The sequence below is a fragment of the Alexandromys fortis genome, unplaced genomic scaffold (assembly GCF_014885135.2).
Source record: "Alexandromys fortis isolate MF-2015 unplaced genomic scaffold, M_Fortis_MF-2015_v1.1 scaffold_13, whole genome shotgun sequence".
NCBI lineage: Eukaryota > Metazoa > Chordata > Mammalia > Rodentia > Cricetidae > Alexandromys > Alexandromys fortis.
Window position 1 is genome coordinate 1,369,859 of NW_026067908.1, and position 17,153 is coordinate 1,387,011.

At 44.3% G+C, this 17,153-nt stretch overlaps 1 protein-coding gene across 3 annotated transcripts in view; it reads right to left on the reverse strand.

Moving 5' to 3' along the window:
- LOC126497934 (BEN domain-containing protein 5) overlaps nt 1-17,153 on the reverse strand; it is a 1,095,425-nt gene that overhangs the window by 88,190 nt on the left and 990,082 nt on the right. For all 3 annotated transcript variants that reach the window (XM_050136199.1, XM_050136198.1, XM_050136200.1), the window contains one exon: nt 12,976-13,087. In XM_050136199.1, the coding sequence (XP_049992156.1) occupies nt 12,976-13,087 (112 nt within the window). The remainder of the gene's footprint in view (nt 1-12,975; nt 13,088-17,153) is intronic.

Below are 17,153 nucleotides of genomic sequence, written 5' to 3' on the forward strand. Positions count from 1 at the left end.
TTGCTGGTGCAAAGCTAACAACCCAACAGTGTAGTTTAAGCTCCAGAAACACAGAGGAATGCCTCCCCTTTTTTTTCTTTTAAATTCTGTCCTGTTGCTCATTGACTGGTAGTTCTCTGTGAGTTTCATTATGAAGTACAAACGCACTAAGGCAGCTCATGGGCTCTTAGGCACTGATAGGTCACTCTCTTCAACCCACCCTTGCCTCCTGCCCTTCCTGGCATGCTTCCTCCAGCGCAGCAGCAGAATTGCAGTTACCCAGTATTCCTGTCTACTAGTGTGTTGGGTCTCTGCTTTGCAGTAATGCTCCTCCCAGGTGGACTAAACACCTTCTATTCATCCTTCCAAACTCTTGCTATGTTATTGTACAAATCCCTGTTTACACTAAACTATTTCTTTAGACTCAGTTCCCCAGGGAAATTTGTATGACCCTAAGCCTGGTCCCCATTGGCACTCAGAGTCCCTGTCCATCATAATATGCCACCATGTGAGTAACCACAGGTTGACTTGCTCTGATACTGTGAACCACAAGCTTGTGTATTTCATTGTCAACAGACTCTTTTATTCACAGCTCTTGCAGTTAGTCTGCTTTTGGGGACGTGTGCATAGCACAGTGTTTTGAGCTAATCTCAGGAATCTGCTAATTTAATCCTTACAGCCACCCCCCACACACACACACTAATGAAGACACTGCAACTTAAAACATTAAGGGATCTGTCCAGGAGAGCTGAGTCCTTGGTTGTTGAATTGTGGTTTAGATCCAGGCCTAAGCTTGAGTCCTTAACTACATGCTTCAGCTGCTCTGTTAGAAAGGAAGAGTCCCATGAGGGGTCTCCTCAGGTCCCTTGAAGGTTTTTTTCTACAAGCAGCTTGAGGACCACTGCCATCATCTAGATCCTGTAAGGGAGGCATCGGGTCTACTTGGCCTTCGTGCTGCAGTGGACAGTGCTTACGCTCCAGAAATGTTTGCTGAATGGGTGAATGAATGCCATTTTGATTTGAAGAGTGCAAGGATGCCCTCTTTTATGGACACCTGCACCAGTCATAAGTAATACAACAGAAACCTGCAAAGACTTGAGGAAGGGGCGAGCATGGAGACTCACCAGCCAGAGGTTCAGGCTGTGTTCAGGCTGATAAGCCTCCTTTCAATCAGACATCTGGGACTGGTGTGGAGCTGGGTGACATGGGCGTTAGTACCTTAGGAGGATAGGGGTAATTTCCTGGTAAAAGGTTAAACTGTTTGGTTCTTGCTGGCAGACGTGATTAGTCTGGTCCTTGCATCAGAATTCAGCTCTCTCCACCACGGTAAATAATGGAGTAATTAGGCATCTGGCTCACTTGATTTCCCATGGCTAAGGCCAGTTCCTGAAATGCAATATGCTATTTGATGTAACAGCATGAATTCATCCTGGGCTCCAGAGCCTCCCAACAGCAACAACCAAAAATAACTCTCCACGAAGTGCCACACGTGTTAAATACAAAGCAGCCTACAATGTAACCTGTATTCTGGTCTAGGCCTCCTCAGCCTGATGCCTACTGGGGCTGTATACACAGATCACATATGCTGAGACAAGGGTACAGAAGGAAGAGGATGAGGGAGGGGTGAAAACAGATGGGGTAAGTTAATGAGAAGAGTTGACATGGAGGTAAACTGAGGTGCCAGACTGTGTCCAGATCCCCCTTTCCAGCTCATAGTGGTTTAGCTTATCAGTAGCTGCGATACAGGGAGAATGGGGACCAAAGGTTGGTCTAACTGAGAAGCCACGGTATAAAGAATGGATAGTGTTAACAGAGAGGGTGAAGGGAACAGCTTCAGCATTCATGGATTCAAGAGGGGGTTCTACACTGCTGGATTCAAATGCTCCAGAATCCAGGATTTAAATATGAGGAAAAAAAGCTAACATCATTTTTGTTTGTTTTCCAAGACAGGGTTTCTCTGTGCAAGAGCCCTGGCTATCCTGGAACTTGCTCTCTAGTCCAAGTTGACCTCTAACTCAGAGATCTGCCTGCCCTTGCCTCTCATACTGCGATTAAAGGTATGTGAGAAAAAAAAAAAAACCCTCCATATTCAGGAAGAAGAGAGGAATGGCTCTTGACAGCCAGTCTATACCTTATAAAGATTTATTGTTGGTGTAAATATTCAGGAGTTCTTTATAACGGGAATCAGCAGGAGCAAGAAAAAGAAGAGAGAAGAAACACGACCATGAACACACAGCGCAGAGAGGGAACTACAGATGTTTGAAATATTGTGTGGTTTCTTATGGGATGTCTTGGCTCTGTCTTGCTGGGAACTGGCAGGCAGAATGAGGGAGATTTTGTCAAGATTTCTTTTCTCAAGTCTTCATGTGGGGTCTATTGAGGGATGAGCTGTGCTAGAGGATATGGAAAGAAGATTTAAAAGTCTCAACTGGTATCTCCCAAAGGTTCACACTCTAGAGGAGACATCCAACTGTCTCTAAACTAGAGTATGGCGTGTCCTTTGAGCAAGGGTGTGCCCAGCTCTGTCAGGAGCATGGAGAACTCAACTCCCATCAGGAGAGACAGGCTTCTCAGCTGCTCTTCAGGCCACCCTGTCAGCTCCAAGGCAACAGCAACGAGAAAGCGACAAGAAGGCGAGTCTTGTGTTGGAGGGATTTTCAACGTGGCTGAGAACATAAAGTCCCTGGGTCAGAGGAGATCAGATTGAGGTACTATGCTCAAGGAATACCCTCTGTCAATATTTGTGGAATAACCAATAGGTAAAAAAAAAATCAGAGTTAGTAATATTTATAGAAAAGCAAAATGTAAGATCTTAGTGTGTGAGTTAGGTATTGAGAAACTTGGGCAAAGATGGGTTTGGAGGTGGCTTATGGAGGGTTTGAGAGTGTCTCTTGCCTAGAAGATATTTTTAAAGACTTATTTTATGTGTATGGATGCTTTGCTTGCATTTATATCTCCAAAGCAAGTGTGTGCCTGGTGAGGCAGAGGCAAGGAGAAGGTGTTGGATCCCATGGAACTGAAGTTACAGATGGTTGTGAGCCACCAGGTGGGTGCTGGGAACTGAACCTGGGTTCTCTGGAAGAGCAGCCAATGCTCTTAACCACTGAGCCATTTTTCCAGATTTTTTTGTAGAGAAGATTCTTCTTCGTCATTACTCATTAACAGCTCTATAAATTCTTTAGAAATAATCTCCCCCCCCCCTCTGCTCTCTCTCTCTCTCAGTGTGTGCTTGTGTAAGTACACGCGCATGCGTGCAGGCTCACAGGTACCACAGTGTACACATTGAAGCTAAATGTATTCATTGGTCCTCACATTCCACCCTGTTTTGAGACAGGATCTCTGTCAGCATAGTTGGCCTGGGTGCTATCAGGCATCTTCCTGTCTCTGCCTCCCATCTTGCTATAGTAGAATTATAACAACAGACACATGCAACTGTTCAAGGATTTTCTGGGAGACTGGAATTCAGGTCCTCACGTTTGTGCCAAGTGCTTTTACCCATTGTGCTACCTACCATACGAACTCCCTATTTATCCTTTAGAACCCATTCCTGTTACAATCTGGGATTTATAAATTTGTTTTCCTTATCTGTATTTTCAAGACAGGGTTTCTCTGCGTAACCCTGGCTGTCCTGGCACTCACTTTGTAGACCAGGCTAGCCTCGAACTCACAGAGATCCTCCTGCCTCTGCCTCCCAAATGCTGGGATTAAAGACATGCCTGGCACAATCCAAGTTTTAATGAGAAGCTTTCTTCTTTCCTGCTGGCCTTTTCCTTACCTCTCCCTCCACATTCATTGATGACTTGCATTTTATCCTGACTGTTAGGGACATGGAAATGATTAAGGCAAAGTCCAGGCCTTCAAAGAGATCACAATTTATGGTGGAGTGCGGGAGCGAGAGCTATGGGAACTGGGAGAAAAGTACACAGCTGATAGCATAAAATAATGGCTCCATTTCCTGTATGCTGCTAATAAAGGTTTACATGCATAATATATAGCCTTAATAGGAAGCACCGGAGATGGCAAGAGATATTCTGTTTCCTGGGAATCAAGGTACAGAGAGTTAAATGGATCTGACTAAAACAGAACCCCCGGGAAATTCCATTGTTCCCCATGCAATTGAGCCATATGCATGCAGTCAGTTAGGTTGATAAGAGTTATCTTGGACTACTCAGCTGAAAGATGTTGCAGAGGGCCACTAGCCCCACAAATGTTATTCTAAGGAAGAGAGTCATTTTTCCACCATGCTTTTTTCTGAAGAGCCAAAGTTATAATCTACTTTCTTAAAAACAAACAAATAATAGACCCATATTTTATCATGGGTGGGAGAAGTTGTCTTTACAAAAAAAAAAAGATAGTTTCCTTTCAAATTCCTTAAGCTTCCATAAACTATCTCAAACTGTTGGAAAAACTATAAAATTTTCATGAATCACATTTCTCTGTTTTCAGATTCCCTGAGCAACATTTCATCTGTTTCCAGTTTATTACCATATTGAACTCCCCCCTCACACACACACACACACACACACACACACACACACACAGTTATTTACTGATTTCCTGGACCATGCTGGAAGGAATGGGAAAATACTCGAATATATCTAAGTGTGACCTATGGTGCTACTGTGCTAAACGCCTTTGTAGATATTTATCAGGTGGTCTATCTCCGGTGGCAGCTGCAACTTCTGGGGCTTATAGAAATTCTGTGTCTCAGTGAGTGGACTGTGCAGTGTAGTCAATGGATAAGTCCAGTTCGACATTGACCATGTATCTAGAATGATCCCTTGGAGAGCATCCTTTGACCCCCATTGTATACAGACAGGGAGCTAGAGGCCTGGATTTGAGGGGCCACGTGCCTGAGATCTCTAAGCAAATAAGTATTTTAGCTACATAATAAAACCCCACCGAGTTTTAGCTGCTCTGCAGACACACCGGGGTAATGTGATCATAGACACGGATCTGTAACAAAGGTGTGGAAATCCACTGGTCATCTTCCAGATGTCCTGAGGACCCAGTGAGGCTCAACTGTCTCAAAGATATAGTCTTCCGTGGCTGTGGTACTGCCTTTTCCCGCAGAAGCATACAATTTTCCACGTGGAGCAAAGAATCCTTGCATTCAAAATGACATGGCTCCTCCTGTCCTCCTACTTGGCCTACAAGTAGGGGTTGGTATGGGATCACCCCCAATCTCTAAGGAAGGTGTGTTCCCCTCTCCGACCAGGAACTAAGAAGTCTGGCAGCTGTGAACACACAGGTGTCCCAGGAGGAAAGTGCTATCTCAGGGCCTCCTTGTCTGCTGACCCAGAACCCCTGCTCACCTTAGCAATAGTTTATGTGAACCACAGACACTGTCTTTCTGTTCTGAGTGATGAAGCAGAGGTTGCCACCCTGTTTGCACTCAGGTCCTTTGTGTAATCATGGACATCCCTACGCTTGCCTAGGTATCGGTTTTTGGTCACTATGCATATTTTTAATATGTATTTCCCATTTTATGTATGTTGAAAATGTGTATCCATTTTCCCACATGTGTCTTTGTGTTATTTGTACCTATTTTTGTGTACTTCATGGGTAGCTGTGAACAGGTGACAGTTCCATGTTTGCTCTTTGACCATGTCACCAACTTCTCTGTTTGTCAAGTAAATGTGTTATAATGTATTTATTTATTTATTTGACAGAAAGAGGACAGCTTATGTGGAAGACTCCAGGAGGTGCAGGATGGGGGAGGAGCCAACCGGCCCTGGGTTGCTCTATTTTCAAAGCTTCCTCGCGTTATTATGGCAGTTAATTTTCCTTAAATGATTTAAGGAAATGGATCTGTGTAAAGAGCTGCAGCCAAGTTGTTATGGCAACGCCAGCAGTGGCTGAGGGGGGCTTTTCTTTTCCAGGAAAAGGAAAAATCACCTTGGAGTGTAGAAACCACTGGGAACAAAATCAGCCTTTAGGTTTGAAGTGGCTTTGGAACAAAGGAGAGGGCTGAAGGTAACCCATTCCCCTCCCTCAGCCTGATCTTCCTTGGCTCCCCGAGAGCAGATCTGGGTGTCACCCATACTATTGCAACAGTGCTACACTGGGCTGTCTTCTTCCTTCCTGGCCTGGGTGCCTTTGATCCACTCTGCATACTGCAGCCTCAGTAGTTTTCTGAAACACCTATTCTTTATTCATGGGTTCATTCATCATTCAACAGCATATTCTCTGCAGTATCAGGCTCTGTGCTAGGTCCTAGGGGCACAGAAAAATGAACAGAGCAGGCATTGCCTTGAACAGCGTGTCAGGGGATGCTGGCCTTTATGTGGTTGGTAACAAGGAGTCTTTTAAGGGTTCTAAAGCAAGGGAGGGAGGCCTAGTTGAGTTTAACTTTTAGAATGAGATGCTATCGTTTCTTAACTGAGGAACTGAATGGCTGGGAATACTGCTCCCTGATTTCTCTCCTGTTTCATCAGCTCTTTGGCTCTCCCTTGATGCCTCTACTTCTCAGGACTGAGAGGGGGCATATGCTGGAATATTCCTGACAAGTTGTGTTTTATTCCATTGTTTTTAACTTTGTTTTTTTTTAAAGCAGATGCGATATTTAATTCAATTAAAAATCTATTTAAGTGAATGTCTGATGGATGCTTCAATTTTAATCCTTTGGCTTGATGTGCAAACTCACACATGAGCTTCCTCAGACTGCCCCTCACCTGTCCTTGTACAGAAGCCCATGATAACTCCTACTGCTAGCTCCAATAGCCAGGTCTCCCAGCCCCATTCTATTGCTCTGCTCTCCTGGAAGACCTGCTCTACTTTTCCTGTAATCTCTCTCCTCTCCCAATTCATAGCCACCTCATGAAGTACTGCCTACTCTTAAAGCTCTATTCTACCTGTAGATTCCTCAAACTTTACTTGATACCAGCCACCTCCAGGCCCACTTGGATCAGGTTCCTCTGCCCCAGGTTTCTAAAGAACTGTGGTTTGTGTCTTATAACATTTCTTAGAACCTTGGTCTAAAGACAGTGCCTTAGACCTTTCTGGCCTGGGGCTCCCCCTGAAACTCACCCCAGAGGTTACGCGGGATCTTGCTTATGCCAACACTGAGAAATAAGTATTGTGTTTTTAGAGGAAATGATGCCTTTTTAAAATGTAGCTTCGCTAAATAAAAATGCTACTCAGGATGCACCTTATAGGTAGATAGTAAATGTTAGCGGAGCATCAGGGAATGGTCCTTGGAAGTTCACCTACAGACCAGCTTGTATCTGGTCTTAAGGTCATAACTGGGTGTAGACATCAGCGGAAGGCATTGTGTGAGAGGGGCTATGACTCTGTGGCTACTTGTGTGATATGGTCATTTCCATGTTCTGGTGTGTGCTATAAAGTAAAACTCCCCTGATGAGGGGGCGAGCTCTTGCCCAAATGGGGACATCATTTCCAGTGCTACTTACTATGGAAGGGGACAAAGCTCGCAGACTTCAAACCTAAATGGAAGAAACAACCTAAATTCATTCCTTTGGTCTTCACCCCACTAAAGATAACAGAATGCCTACGTGATGCCCCTGAACAAGTTAGATCAGTTGGTGGGGACAAGTTGGGAGCTGATGAGACAAGGGACTTGGAGCCAAGGAGAGTCTTTGGTGGTCAGAGGCAATGAATCTCAGTGGTGGTTATGTAAGAGGGAGTAGGCACAGAGTCTAAGGGTGGAGTGAGTCACCCTGTGTATTCTTGGAAAGGTGCTGGGTGACATCATCTCTGCTTCTGTCCCCGGGGGTCTGGGATGATCTCAGCAGTTTGCAGGTGAACTCAGGAGAGGGTCTCCATCACCAGATCAGCTTCTCAGTCAGAGAACACAGTAATGGTGCTTGCTAGAGGGGTAACTTTGGGAGAGAAGGGTTTGCGTACCAGCGTTCCTCTTCTTCAGAGAAAGCTAACGCCAAGGAACAGGGGACCTAGGCTTAGTCTGTCACTTGCTCAACATTTATGCTGAGCACCTGCTCTCTCACAGTCAGAGCTCTGCTGAGCACCAGGGACTCTGAAAAATTAGCCAGACTCTGCCCTCAGGGAACAATCGATCACAGCTGGTAAACAAGAGTCACCCTGTGCAGAGGAGCTATCAGGGCAGCGGAACAAGAAACACTTTGTGTCTCAGCTCAGTGCAGTCCTCTGGGTTAAACACACCTTTTTCAAGAGCATAATTTAATATCAAACGTCCTCATTGGAGTGAAGGGTTTAGGGAGCCTGGGGCGCGGAAAGCAGCCTTTGAAGCAAATGCCATCATTAACACAAGGCCAGTAGGCTGTCATTGTCCACTGAGAAGGACATGGAATGGCTCCTTCCAGTGAGTTAAGGTGCAGATTGCACATTTTATTCTTACTTAACATAAAACAGATCACATCTAATGTCCTGTGTCGCCTGTTATCTCTCATGTCTTTTAACTTCCCTGGAATTCTCAGGAAGGGTAACATATCCACAGTGTGGCCCAAGCCAAACCATGGGCATCCCGCAAACTCCTTCCTCTCCCATTGACCACAATCAGCAATCCTAATGTTTCCACCTTAATAGTACCCATCTGTCCCTCCTATCTTCCCTCCTTCTAATAGCGGCAGACTAACTGGTCATTCTCCCAACCCCTAGACTGGACACCTCAAAAGACATCCTCACCAGAGGGGTTCTTCTAAAACACAAACTTTGTCCTGCCTAAACCCCATGAAAATCATGCCCATATTGGTCCCTACATCATGTTACAGCTGTCCCGCTGTCCTTCTGTCTACCCCCAGTTCAGTCTACTGAGTCTGCTTCCCAATCCAGGCAGATGCAGGCACTGGCATTTTCCACCTAGGAAGATCTCTTTTCCCTGGATGTCTTTCCTGCATCAGCCCAGACTTGACTCCCAGGCTAGGCTCTCACCCCCTCTGTCTCACTCCATAAAAAGTACTCAGAATGACGGTTTGTGCAGCTGTCTCCAGGGGCTGCACTGGAGCATCTGCCTCAGCAGGGACGTCAGACAAAGGATGGTCATCCACACAGCAGTGGAGTGGGAATGGTACTCGGATCTCAAGTGGTTCTGCTGGTTCTCTGTACAGAGGTCACCGGGAATGGACTCGGGGTGGCTTGGATCCAAGTCTGGCTGGGTAGAGTTCATATGCCTATGGGTCCCATCTCTCGGGAGGTTGGGATGGGAGGATTTTAAGTTTGAGACCAACCTGAACTACATAGCAATACTGTGCAAGAAGAGGAAGGAAGGAAGGAAGGAAGGAAGGAAGGAAGGAAGGAAGGAAGGAAGGAAGGAAGGAAGGAAGGAAGGGTAACAGAAGGGGAGGGAAGGGTATGGGAGAGGAGAGGAGAAAAGAAGAAAACAGGAGCTTTCTGACAGTTTGTATAGTTCAGCAGCTTGGAACCAAGCAATTTTGTGTATGTATAGGGAGTAGAAATACATTTCATGGTATTAGGGCATATAACTCTGAGTTCTGCAATGTTTGCAACTGGACACAAAGGGGTCTGTAAATCTCGTTCAAACTGTGAATCTGAATCTGCCACATATCAGGGCTGTACAAGGTGCCACACCAGTACTGTACCAGATACCTTCGTTAGGCTTTTAACAAGACAGAAGACATAATTTGACATCCAAATCAGGGTTTTTTTATGAGATTTTTTTTTGCTTGTTTTCTTTTCTTTTCCGAGATAGGGTTTCTCTGTAGCTTTGGAACCTGTCCTGGTTCTTATAAACCAGGCTGGCCTCAAACGCACAGAGATCCACCTGCCTCTGCCTCCCGAGTGCTGGGATTAAAGGCCTGTAACCACTACCACCTGGCTTCTGAATCAGGATGTTTTAAGGAGTACCCTCTAGAACAACAGGTACAAGCTGGAACTGCCCCAGCAAGGCCAAAGCTTAGTACCATTCTGCTTCTCCTCCACTTGGCTAGTGTTTTGCTGTTGGTGTTAAAGAACTCCTACAAGTTTGAAATATGTTCTCCCAGCAGTTACTTGTTTAATGTCTATTTCCCTACTACACTGCAAAATTTTGAGTTTTCTCTCTATCAGAACTACAACGCCAAGAACATAGAAATGTGGTGTATAAATATTTGTGGAAAGACAGAAGAAAAGAACAGAGTCAAAAAGCAGATGTCCTCACAGCTTAAATGGATACCCTGCCCGGCACTTTCTGAGCCCCTGAGCACAGAATAGCTACACTGTTTCCACATTTCAGACTCAAGGAGGCTTTGAGAGAATAAATGTGTGCTATCAAAAGCTGTGGGGATGAAGGAAAGGAAGAGGAAAGTGTGAAGTTGGGGATCCTAGTTGGAGTCAGCTTGACTTCTTATAAAGCCTTGGTTTGGGGCAGAAAGTTGTGGACTTCTGGGAAGAAATTAGCATATACTGTTGTCTTAGCTGCCAAGCATGCTTACTAACAGCCGAACAACCAAGGATACATCAATATGTGTCTTCAGAACTGCCCTACTATCTCCACAGTTCAGTTTTGCCTAAGTTAATGTTTTGAAACACAAATGAATATCTAGTCACTTGTGAGCAAGTTGATAGCTTCTGATTGATGATGGCTCTGACAAGCTCAAGTCTCTTCCTCTTCGGCCACTGAGTTGCTTTCCTTGGGTCTCTGTGGTGGTTTAAATGGGAATACCCCCATTCATATATTTAAATGCTTAGGGAGTAACACTATTTGAAAGGATTAGGAGGTGTGGCCTTGTTAGAGGAAGTGTGTTACTGGGGTAGGCTTTGAGGTTTCAGAAGCACAAGCCAGCCCCAGTGACTCTCTCTTCCTGTTGCCTGAAGATCCAAATATGGAAGTCTTACTTCTACAGCACCGTGTCTGCCTGTGTGTCACCATGCTTCCTGCCATGATGAAAATGGACCAAATCTCTGTAACTGTAAACGAACACCAATTAAATGCCTTTTAAAGAAGAATTTCCATGGTCATAGTGTCTCTTCAGAGCATTAGAGCATTGACTAAGCTAGTCCCTCTCCCATCCACTTCCTCCCCCCACCAGCTCTATTCTTTGGATTCCTCTTTCTTTAGCGATCCCACTTTGCTGCACATGCTGACTGAGAATCTTGTCTTCCATGCCTTATTATGCCCTCCTTTCTATGAATGACAATTTTTGCATCTACCATCAATATTGCACTTGGCACAGTAGAGTGTGTCATGTTCAGCCCAATCCAGTCCAACAAGCAGTTGTCAAGTGTCTTTTACTAGCCAGATCAGGAAAATTAACAGTCCAGCTATTCTATCTGAGAAGGAGGCAGCAGCAAGAGAAGGCGTGACACCCTACTAGGAAGACAAGAACCAATAGGAAGACAAGAGAGGCCCGGGGTCAGGGGGAGAAGTCTGCAGACTACAGGTGCTGCCTGAGAAAATAGGATACAGCCCTACTCTATGAAAAGTGGAGCGACAGGACAGCCTGGAGTAATACATGGGTTGGATGCACACAGTTGACTTTCAACTGTGCCAAGGATGAGCTGGAGAAGGAAGTCACGTACTAAAGGTGTAGTGACAAAAGCCCTGACACAAGATGGTCTATGTATGAACCCAGGAAAGAAGAATTCACACTGATAATCAAGATTCTAAGCCAGTGAGATGGCTCAGTGGATAAAGGCACTTGTTCCCAAGCCTGATGACCTGACTTGGCTTATCGAACACCCAAATAGTGGAAGGAGAGAATGGGCTACCACATGCCCTCTGATCACCATATGAATGCTGTGGAAAATGTACATACACATACACACACACATGCACATGTATGCACACACACACACACATGCACACACACACAGCAAACCAATTTTTAAATAAAATGACAGTTTCAAAATCAAGGTCACTGGTCTTTGCTCTAATGCGTGCATCTGTCTTTCAGCACAGTTTTATGTTGCTCTCTAATTAGTTCCATTGTTCTTGGCACCTTCAGCAGAGTAAGCAGAACAGGTCATACCGGTGTACCTCTGAAATACCCCAACTGTGGAAATCTGCCTTAGCGACCACCATCTGTCACTCGATATGCACTTAAGAGGCCATCAAAATTACGACCATCCCAGCTGGGAAGGAGTTGTGTGTAATTTTACTAGAATGTCATTCCAACAGTTGAGTCCCCCTATACAGCATTCTTGACAGTGTGCTTTCACGTCACCTTGAACACTTCCGGTAAGGGAAAACTCCTAGGCCACACACTCCATCCCGAGGCAGCTGGAGCTTGCTGCAAAGTTCTACTTCCTGTGACCCTACCTCTGCCCACCCATGTCATCACTCCCAAGCTCAAAGGTCTGCTATGCCCTCTTGCTGATAGCTCATCAGAGGAATGACTCTCATCTGTCTCCTTGTCTACACCACAAATCCATGTCGTCTCCGCTGATTTCTACTGCAATAACTTGCTCCTCTGAGCAAACATAGTGCAGATCTGTCTGTATGGTTCCCTTCTTTCTTCCACAGTGTTAGGCCCTCTTCTCCACAGCCAGAGCCCCAAATCCAACCACATGGGCCCCAAGACTGTGCCATCTTTACACAGTCTTGTTTCTTGGGTCACCCCATTGCCCAGAGATGTACATGTCCTCCAAACTAAGCCAGCTATAGTCTTTCTGGAACTGGAAAATGAGAGCAAGTCAAGGTAGAAGAAGTGCAAGTCACTAGATGGGACACATGGCATTCATGTTCCTTACGTGTGGAGTAGGCCAACCTACATTCTTCAAGTATATTATACACTGCTGCTATCCCAGGAGATTTTCCATCTTTTCTTATACTAAATCGAATTGTTTCTTTGGCTTATCATCAAGGAGCCTTGAAAAATGTACTGCAATGTATTTCCTTCTATTAAACTACCACAACTGAGCCAATATTTATAAAAGGTGAGGAAAAGAAAGGCCTGGGAGAAGACACTGGGTCTATAAAATTCAGACACATGTGTGGTTAGTATCTTCCGGATTTTGCTCATGTAACCCCAATTTAAATCTGCTTGAGGTCTTCCCCATACTTTCCATCCCCAGATCCAGGCATTGGCCAGCAGTTGCCCAGGGCACCCTGCTACTCACTGGGTCGTTGTACATCTTGATGATGAGTTGCTTCACTCCATGCAGAGTGGGATGCGCCCATGGAGAGGGATCCAGCCAGTGACGATTCAGATCAAAGCCCATCAGGGAGCATCTAGGCAAAGGCCAAACTGAGAGTCAGTATGGATGGGATAGCTAATGCAATTAGAAGGGAGAAAGTCACTTATTGTTATTGGAGTTATAAGCAGGCTAGTGTTATCAATATCTTAAGATCACTATTATTATGATTCCAAACTGAGAGAAGAAGACACTGAATTACAGAGAGGTTCAAAACTACTCCTGTGACTCCATCCCACTTTGATACTATGGGCACAGTCAGAACACAGAGTGCAGGTGAGAGACATGCTCAGGCCAGAACCACTGATGACCCTGAGTGTCCCTGTTATTCCTTTGTGTTGCATACCTATTGCTACCCTATTGTCTCCAAAACATACACACACTTTTTCATCACTTCTACTGATGCCACTTGAGCTTGGTGGTATTCTTGTTTCCAACCTTGTGTCCTTTCACTCCAATCTTTCACACAATGGCCAAGGTGATCTTCTTCATATGTAAGTCATATCTCTCCTCTGCTGCCAAGGCTCTCTGTTGCCTTGAGTATAAGAGCACCCATCTTTACAACTGGCTATGAGGCCCCACGCCATCTACCTCATTAGCCTTTTTGGTCTCCACTGCTTCCACCATTCCTCTTGCTTGTTTTGTAGCAGCTACTGTCCCTTTCATATTCTTCCAACATAGCAGGCATTTCCTTCCTAAAGGACAGTGCCAAGCTCTTCTTCTGCCCAGATCCTTCTTGTCTGGGGACCCGAGTGACTGCTTATGTCACTCGCCTGCTTCTGTCAGTCCTTGTTCCAGTGTCCCCTGGAAAACAGTACCTACCTAGACTACCTTGTCTATACCCTCCATTAGTCATGCCACCGGGGCAAGTGGAATTTTGACCTTTGTTCTCTGCCTCGCCCTTCTCTTGTTCCTCCATATTTGTTCAAAGTTCTGTTTGGACTTAAGTAAAGACACTTTCTCCAGGTACCCCCATGTCTTCATACAGCACACACCCTCTCCAAGATAGGCTGGGCTACAGAAAAACTTCCAAAAGCATTGTGTTTGCTCACACTCCAAATAATCTTTGTGTCACTGTCCAGTCCATTGTCTTGGCCCCAGAATGAGTCTCCCCACAGAACTGACTGTCTTGTTTTCTTGTTCAAAAGGTTATGACCTTTGTAAAATTTATTCTTTAAATATCTCTTTGAGCAACTCTTTTACCACATGTATAATGAGGATAAGGGCCCTGACTTTCTGGATTGTGTCTATGAACTACTGTGTTTAAATTCCCAAGTAGAACCCTCAGAACAGAGCGAACTTGAAGAAATGATGGCCGGGGTTGACAGTGGCCATGGTGATAATTGTAGCATCATTGAAATGAGCTAAAATTAAATGTCACCTCCTTCAAGAGGTATGGGAGAGATTTACACTTCCTATAAATGTAGGGGTAACTGCTTTTCTTTTGCCCCTACAGCCACATTGCTTTCCAAGCAGAATGACATCACACAATACAGTGCTGACTCTATTCTATTAGATCATTAATTGCTTGTGTTTTTGTACCTGACAAGGAGCCTGCATTGTGGTAAACACTGAGGAAATAATATATTATAATAATAATTACTATTAATAATTATTATCAAATAGACATTTCTAATCTTGTATTATATACCTCTTGTGAATCCAGTCAATGTAAGTGGGCTCTGTTTCCCAAGAAATAGTACTAAGAGCCACAGAAGGCAGCTACTCCACTAAGGCCACACACTAATACTCTACAGGGCCCAGAGTGGAATCCTGGTCCTGAGCCCCGTGGTTCTCCCTTTCAGCTGTGCTGCTTCCAGAATGTCTCTCTGATTCAAAACAGTTAAATTCAAAACTGAATAAAGGGACTGGAGAGATAGCCAGGGGCTCCACCACTCTCTTTTGATGTCAGTGAAAACCTACACACGCGGTATACATGTGCACAGACACACCACATAAATTAAAACAAGAAACAAATCATTAGAAAGACCGAGAAGAGGAACATTAGAGCTGGGAGATCTTTACAGTTACACTCCCTGAGTATCTCTTTGTTTTTTCTTCCAAATTGTGAGCTGTATAAGAACATGGCAATGTCTAAGTCCTTGGAATGACTTCACACCTCAATCCAACATAATCTACTATATTTCAATGTCAAGAAGTTTCAATATATGTATTGAATGAATGAAAAGATTCATAAGTGCACAAACCAGTGCTCTGAATGTCTATAAACAGGTCTAGGAAATGACTTACATGCAGTTATGAGCAATATAACAATGCTTCAGTCAGTGATGACCATGTGATACATCTATAGATTCTGTCACTAGGTATTTCACAGTTGCCTTTGTTTGTATGAGTACACTTGAGAACACTTGCACCCCGGAAGATCACCTAGCAACACATTTATCAGTCCAGATCCTTCTTATGAAGTGATAAATTGACCATAGCTTGAAAATACACCTATCTGTTAAATAGTGAACATACCCCCAGTGATTAAGGAAGGAGGGACGGATCCTTGTTTATAAACAAGGAAATAAAATCCAAGAAGGGTTTGATCTTGAGAAGGTCACTTGCTGACTACAATATGAGGTTGGATTCAAAGTAGGTCTTATTGCTGCAACCATGACCCACAGCCAGGCTTCAAGGTCCCACTGTTTATGTGACACCACATGATCTGTGAAAGGGACACTATGCTTTGCATCTGTCTCTTCCCATTCTGTTCACCTCCTTCCTTGCCCAATGGCAGAAACAGCCTGATCTTATGGAGGCATTTTAAAAATGAGGTTCCCTTCTCTCAAATGACTTTATAATGTGTCAAGTTGACATATTCAGAGCAACGACCCTGATCACAATGTCTCCTGATATGGTGATCTATGATTGTTATGCAAGTAGCAAATAAACAGTTCCATCTTGGGAAGGGCACTGTGCCTGGTTGAGGAATATTACTTTAACTATTTATAGATGTGTTGTATTTGCTTATGTAGCAGAATATTTGTTTAAGTATGTAAAGACGGGTTACATTTGTTTATGCTGTGTTTGTTTAATGTTGTAGAGATGTGTTGCTTTGCCTGCCTATGACACGTGATTGATCTAATAAAAAGCTGATAAGTAAAAATCTAATAAAAAAAAAACTAGGCAAGGTGGATCTGGTGGGTAGAGAGACTAAATAGGGGGAGAAATCGAAGGAGGAATCTAGGTGAGAGGAAGGGGGAAGGAGAACAGGAAGAAAGAGGGAGATGCCAGGGCCAGACAGGCAGCCTCCAGCCAATCAGACAGACACAAGAAGCAGGAAAGTAGGATATTTGCATGGAAAGAAAGGTAAAAGGCCCAGAGGCAAAGCGTAGATGAAGAGAAACAGGTTAAAATAAGTTATAAGAGCTAGTGGAACAAGCATTCATAACTAATAGTAAGATTCTATGTCATTATTTGGGAGCTAATTGGTGACCCAAGAGAAAGCCGGATACAGTACCTCCTCCTTGTTGTAATGATGACAGCCAGAGTGAGAGCAACGATTTGAATGCCCCTCCGTATGATTTCCATTTCATTTATTCTAAGACAGTGAAAAAGTCAGTGTAGCCGCTCCAGATCAGAATAATGGTTGCATACTCTTGGAAGCCTTGACGTTGACAAGCAGAGATGTATGGGGCGTGCATGCAATTGTCCCCTCAACACAGCACGTTTTCAGCATTACCAATGAGCTGGATTGGATTAAGTATATTTGCACCAAAAGCAAAAATAAATATTGCTTTATTTAATGCCACAAAAGGTTGGGATTCAATTGCCCTTGGCCTGAGGCACCTCCTAGCTCTATTGATTGGTCAGTGTCAGAATGCCAGACAATCTGTCATCAACAGCCCCTGCAAAAGTGCTTAGTAAGTGGGCTGTGCTCTGCTGTGCTACAGATAAATGCAGTGTCCTTTATGCCAAATAAGAATACTCATAACCTATTCACTCATCATCACGCCAGGGTATGACAGCGTTTTCCTCCCGTCTCTTCATAGATCACCATATCAAGAGACATTGTGATCAGGGTGGTTGTGCTGGATATGTCAACTTGACACATTATAAAGACATTTGAGAGATGGGAACCTCGTTTTAAAAAATGC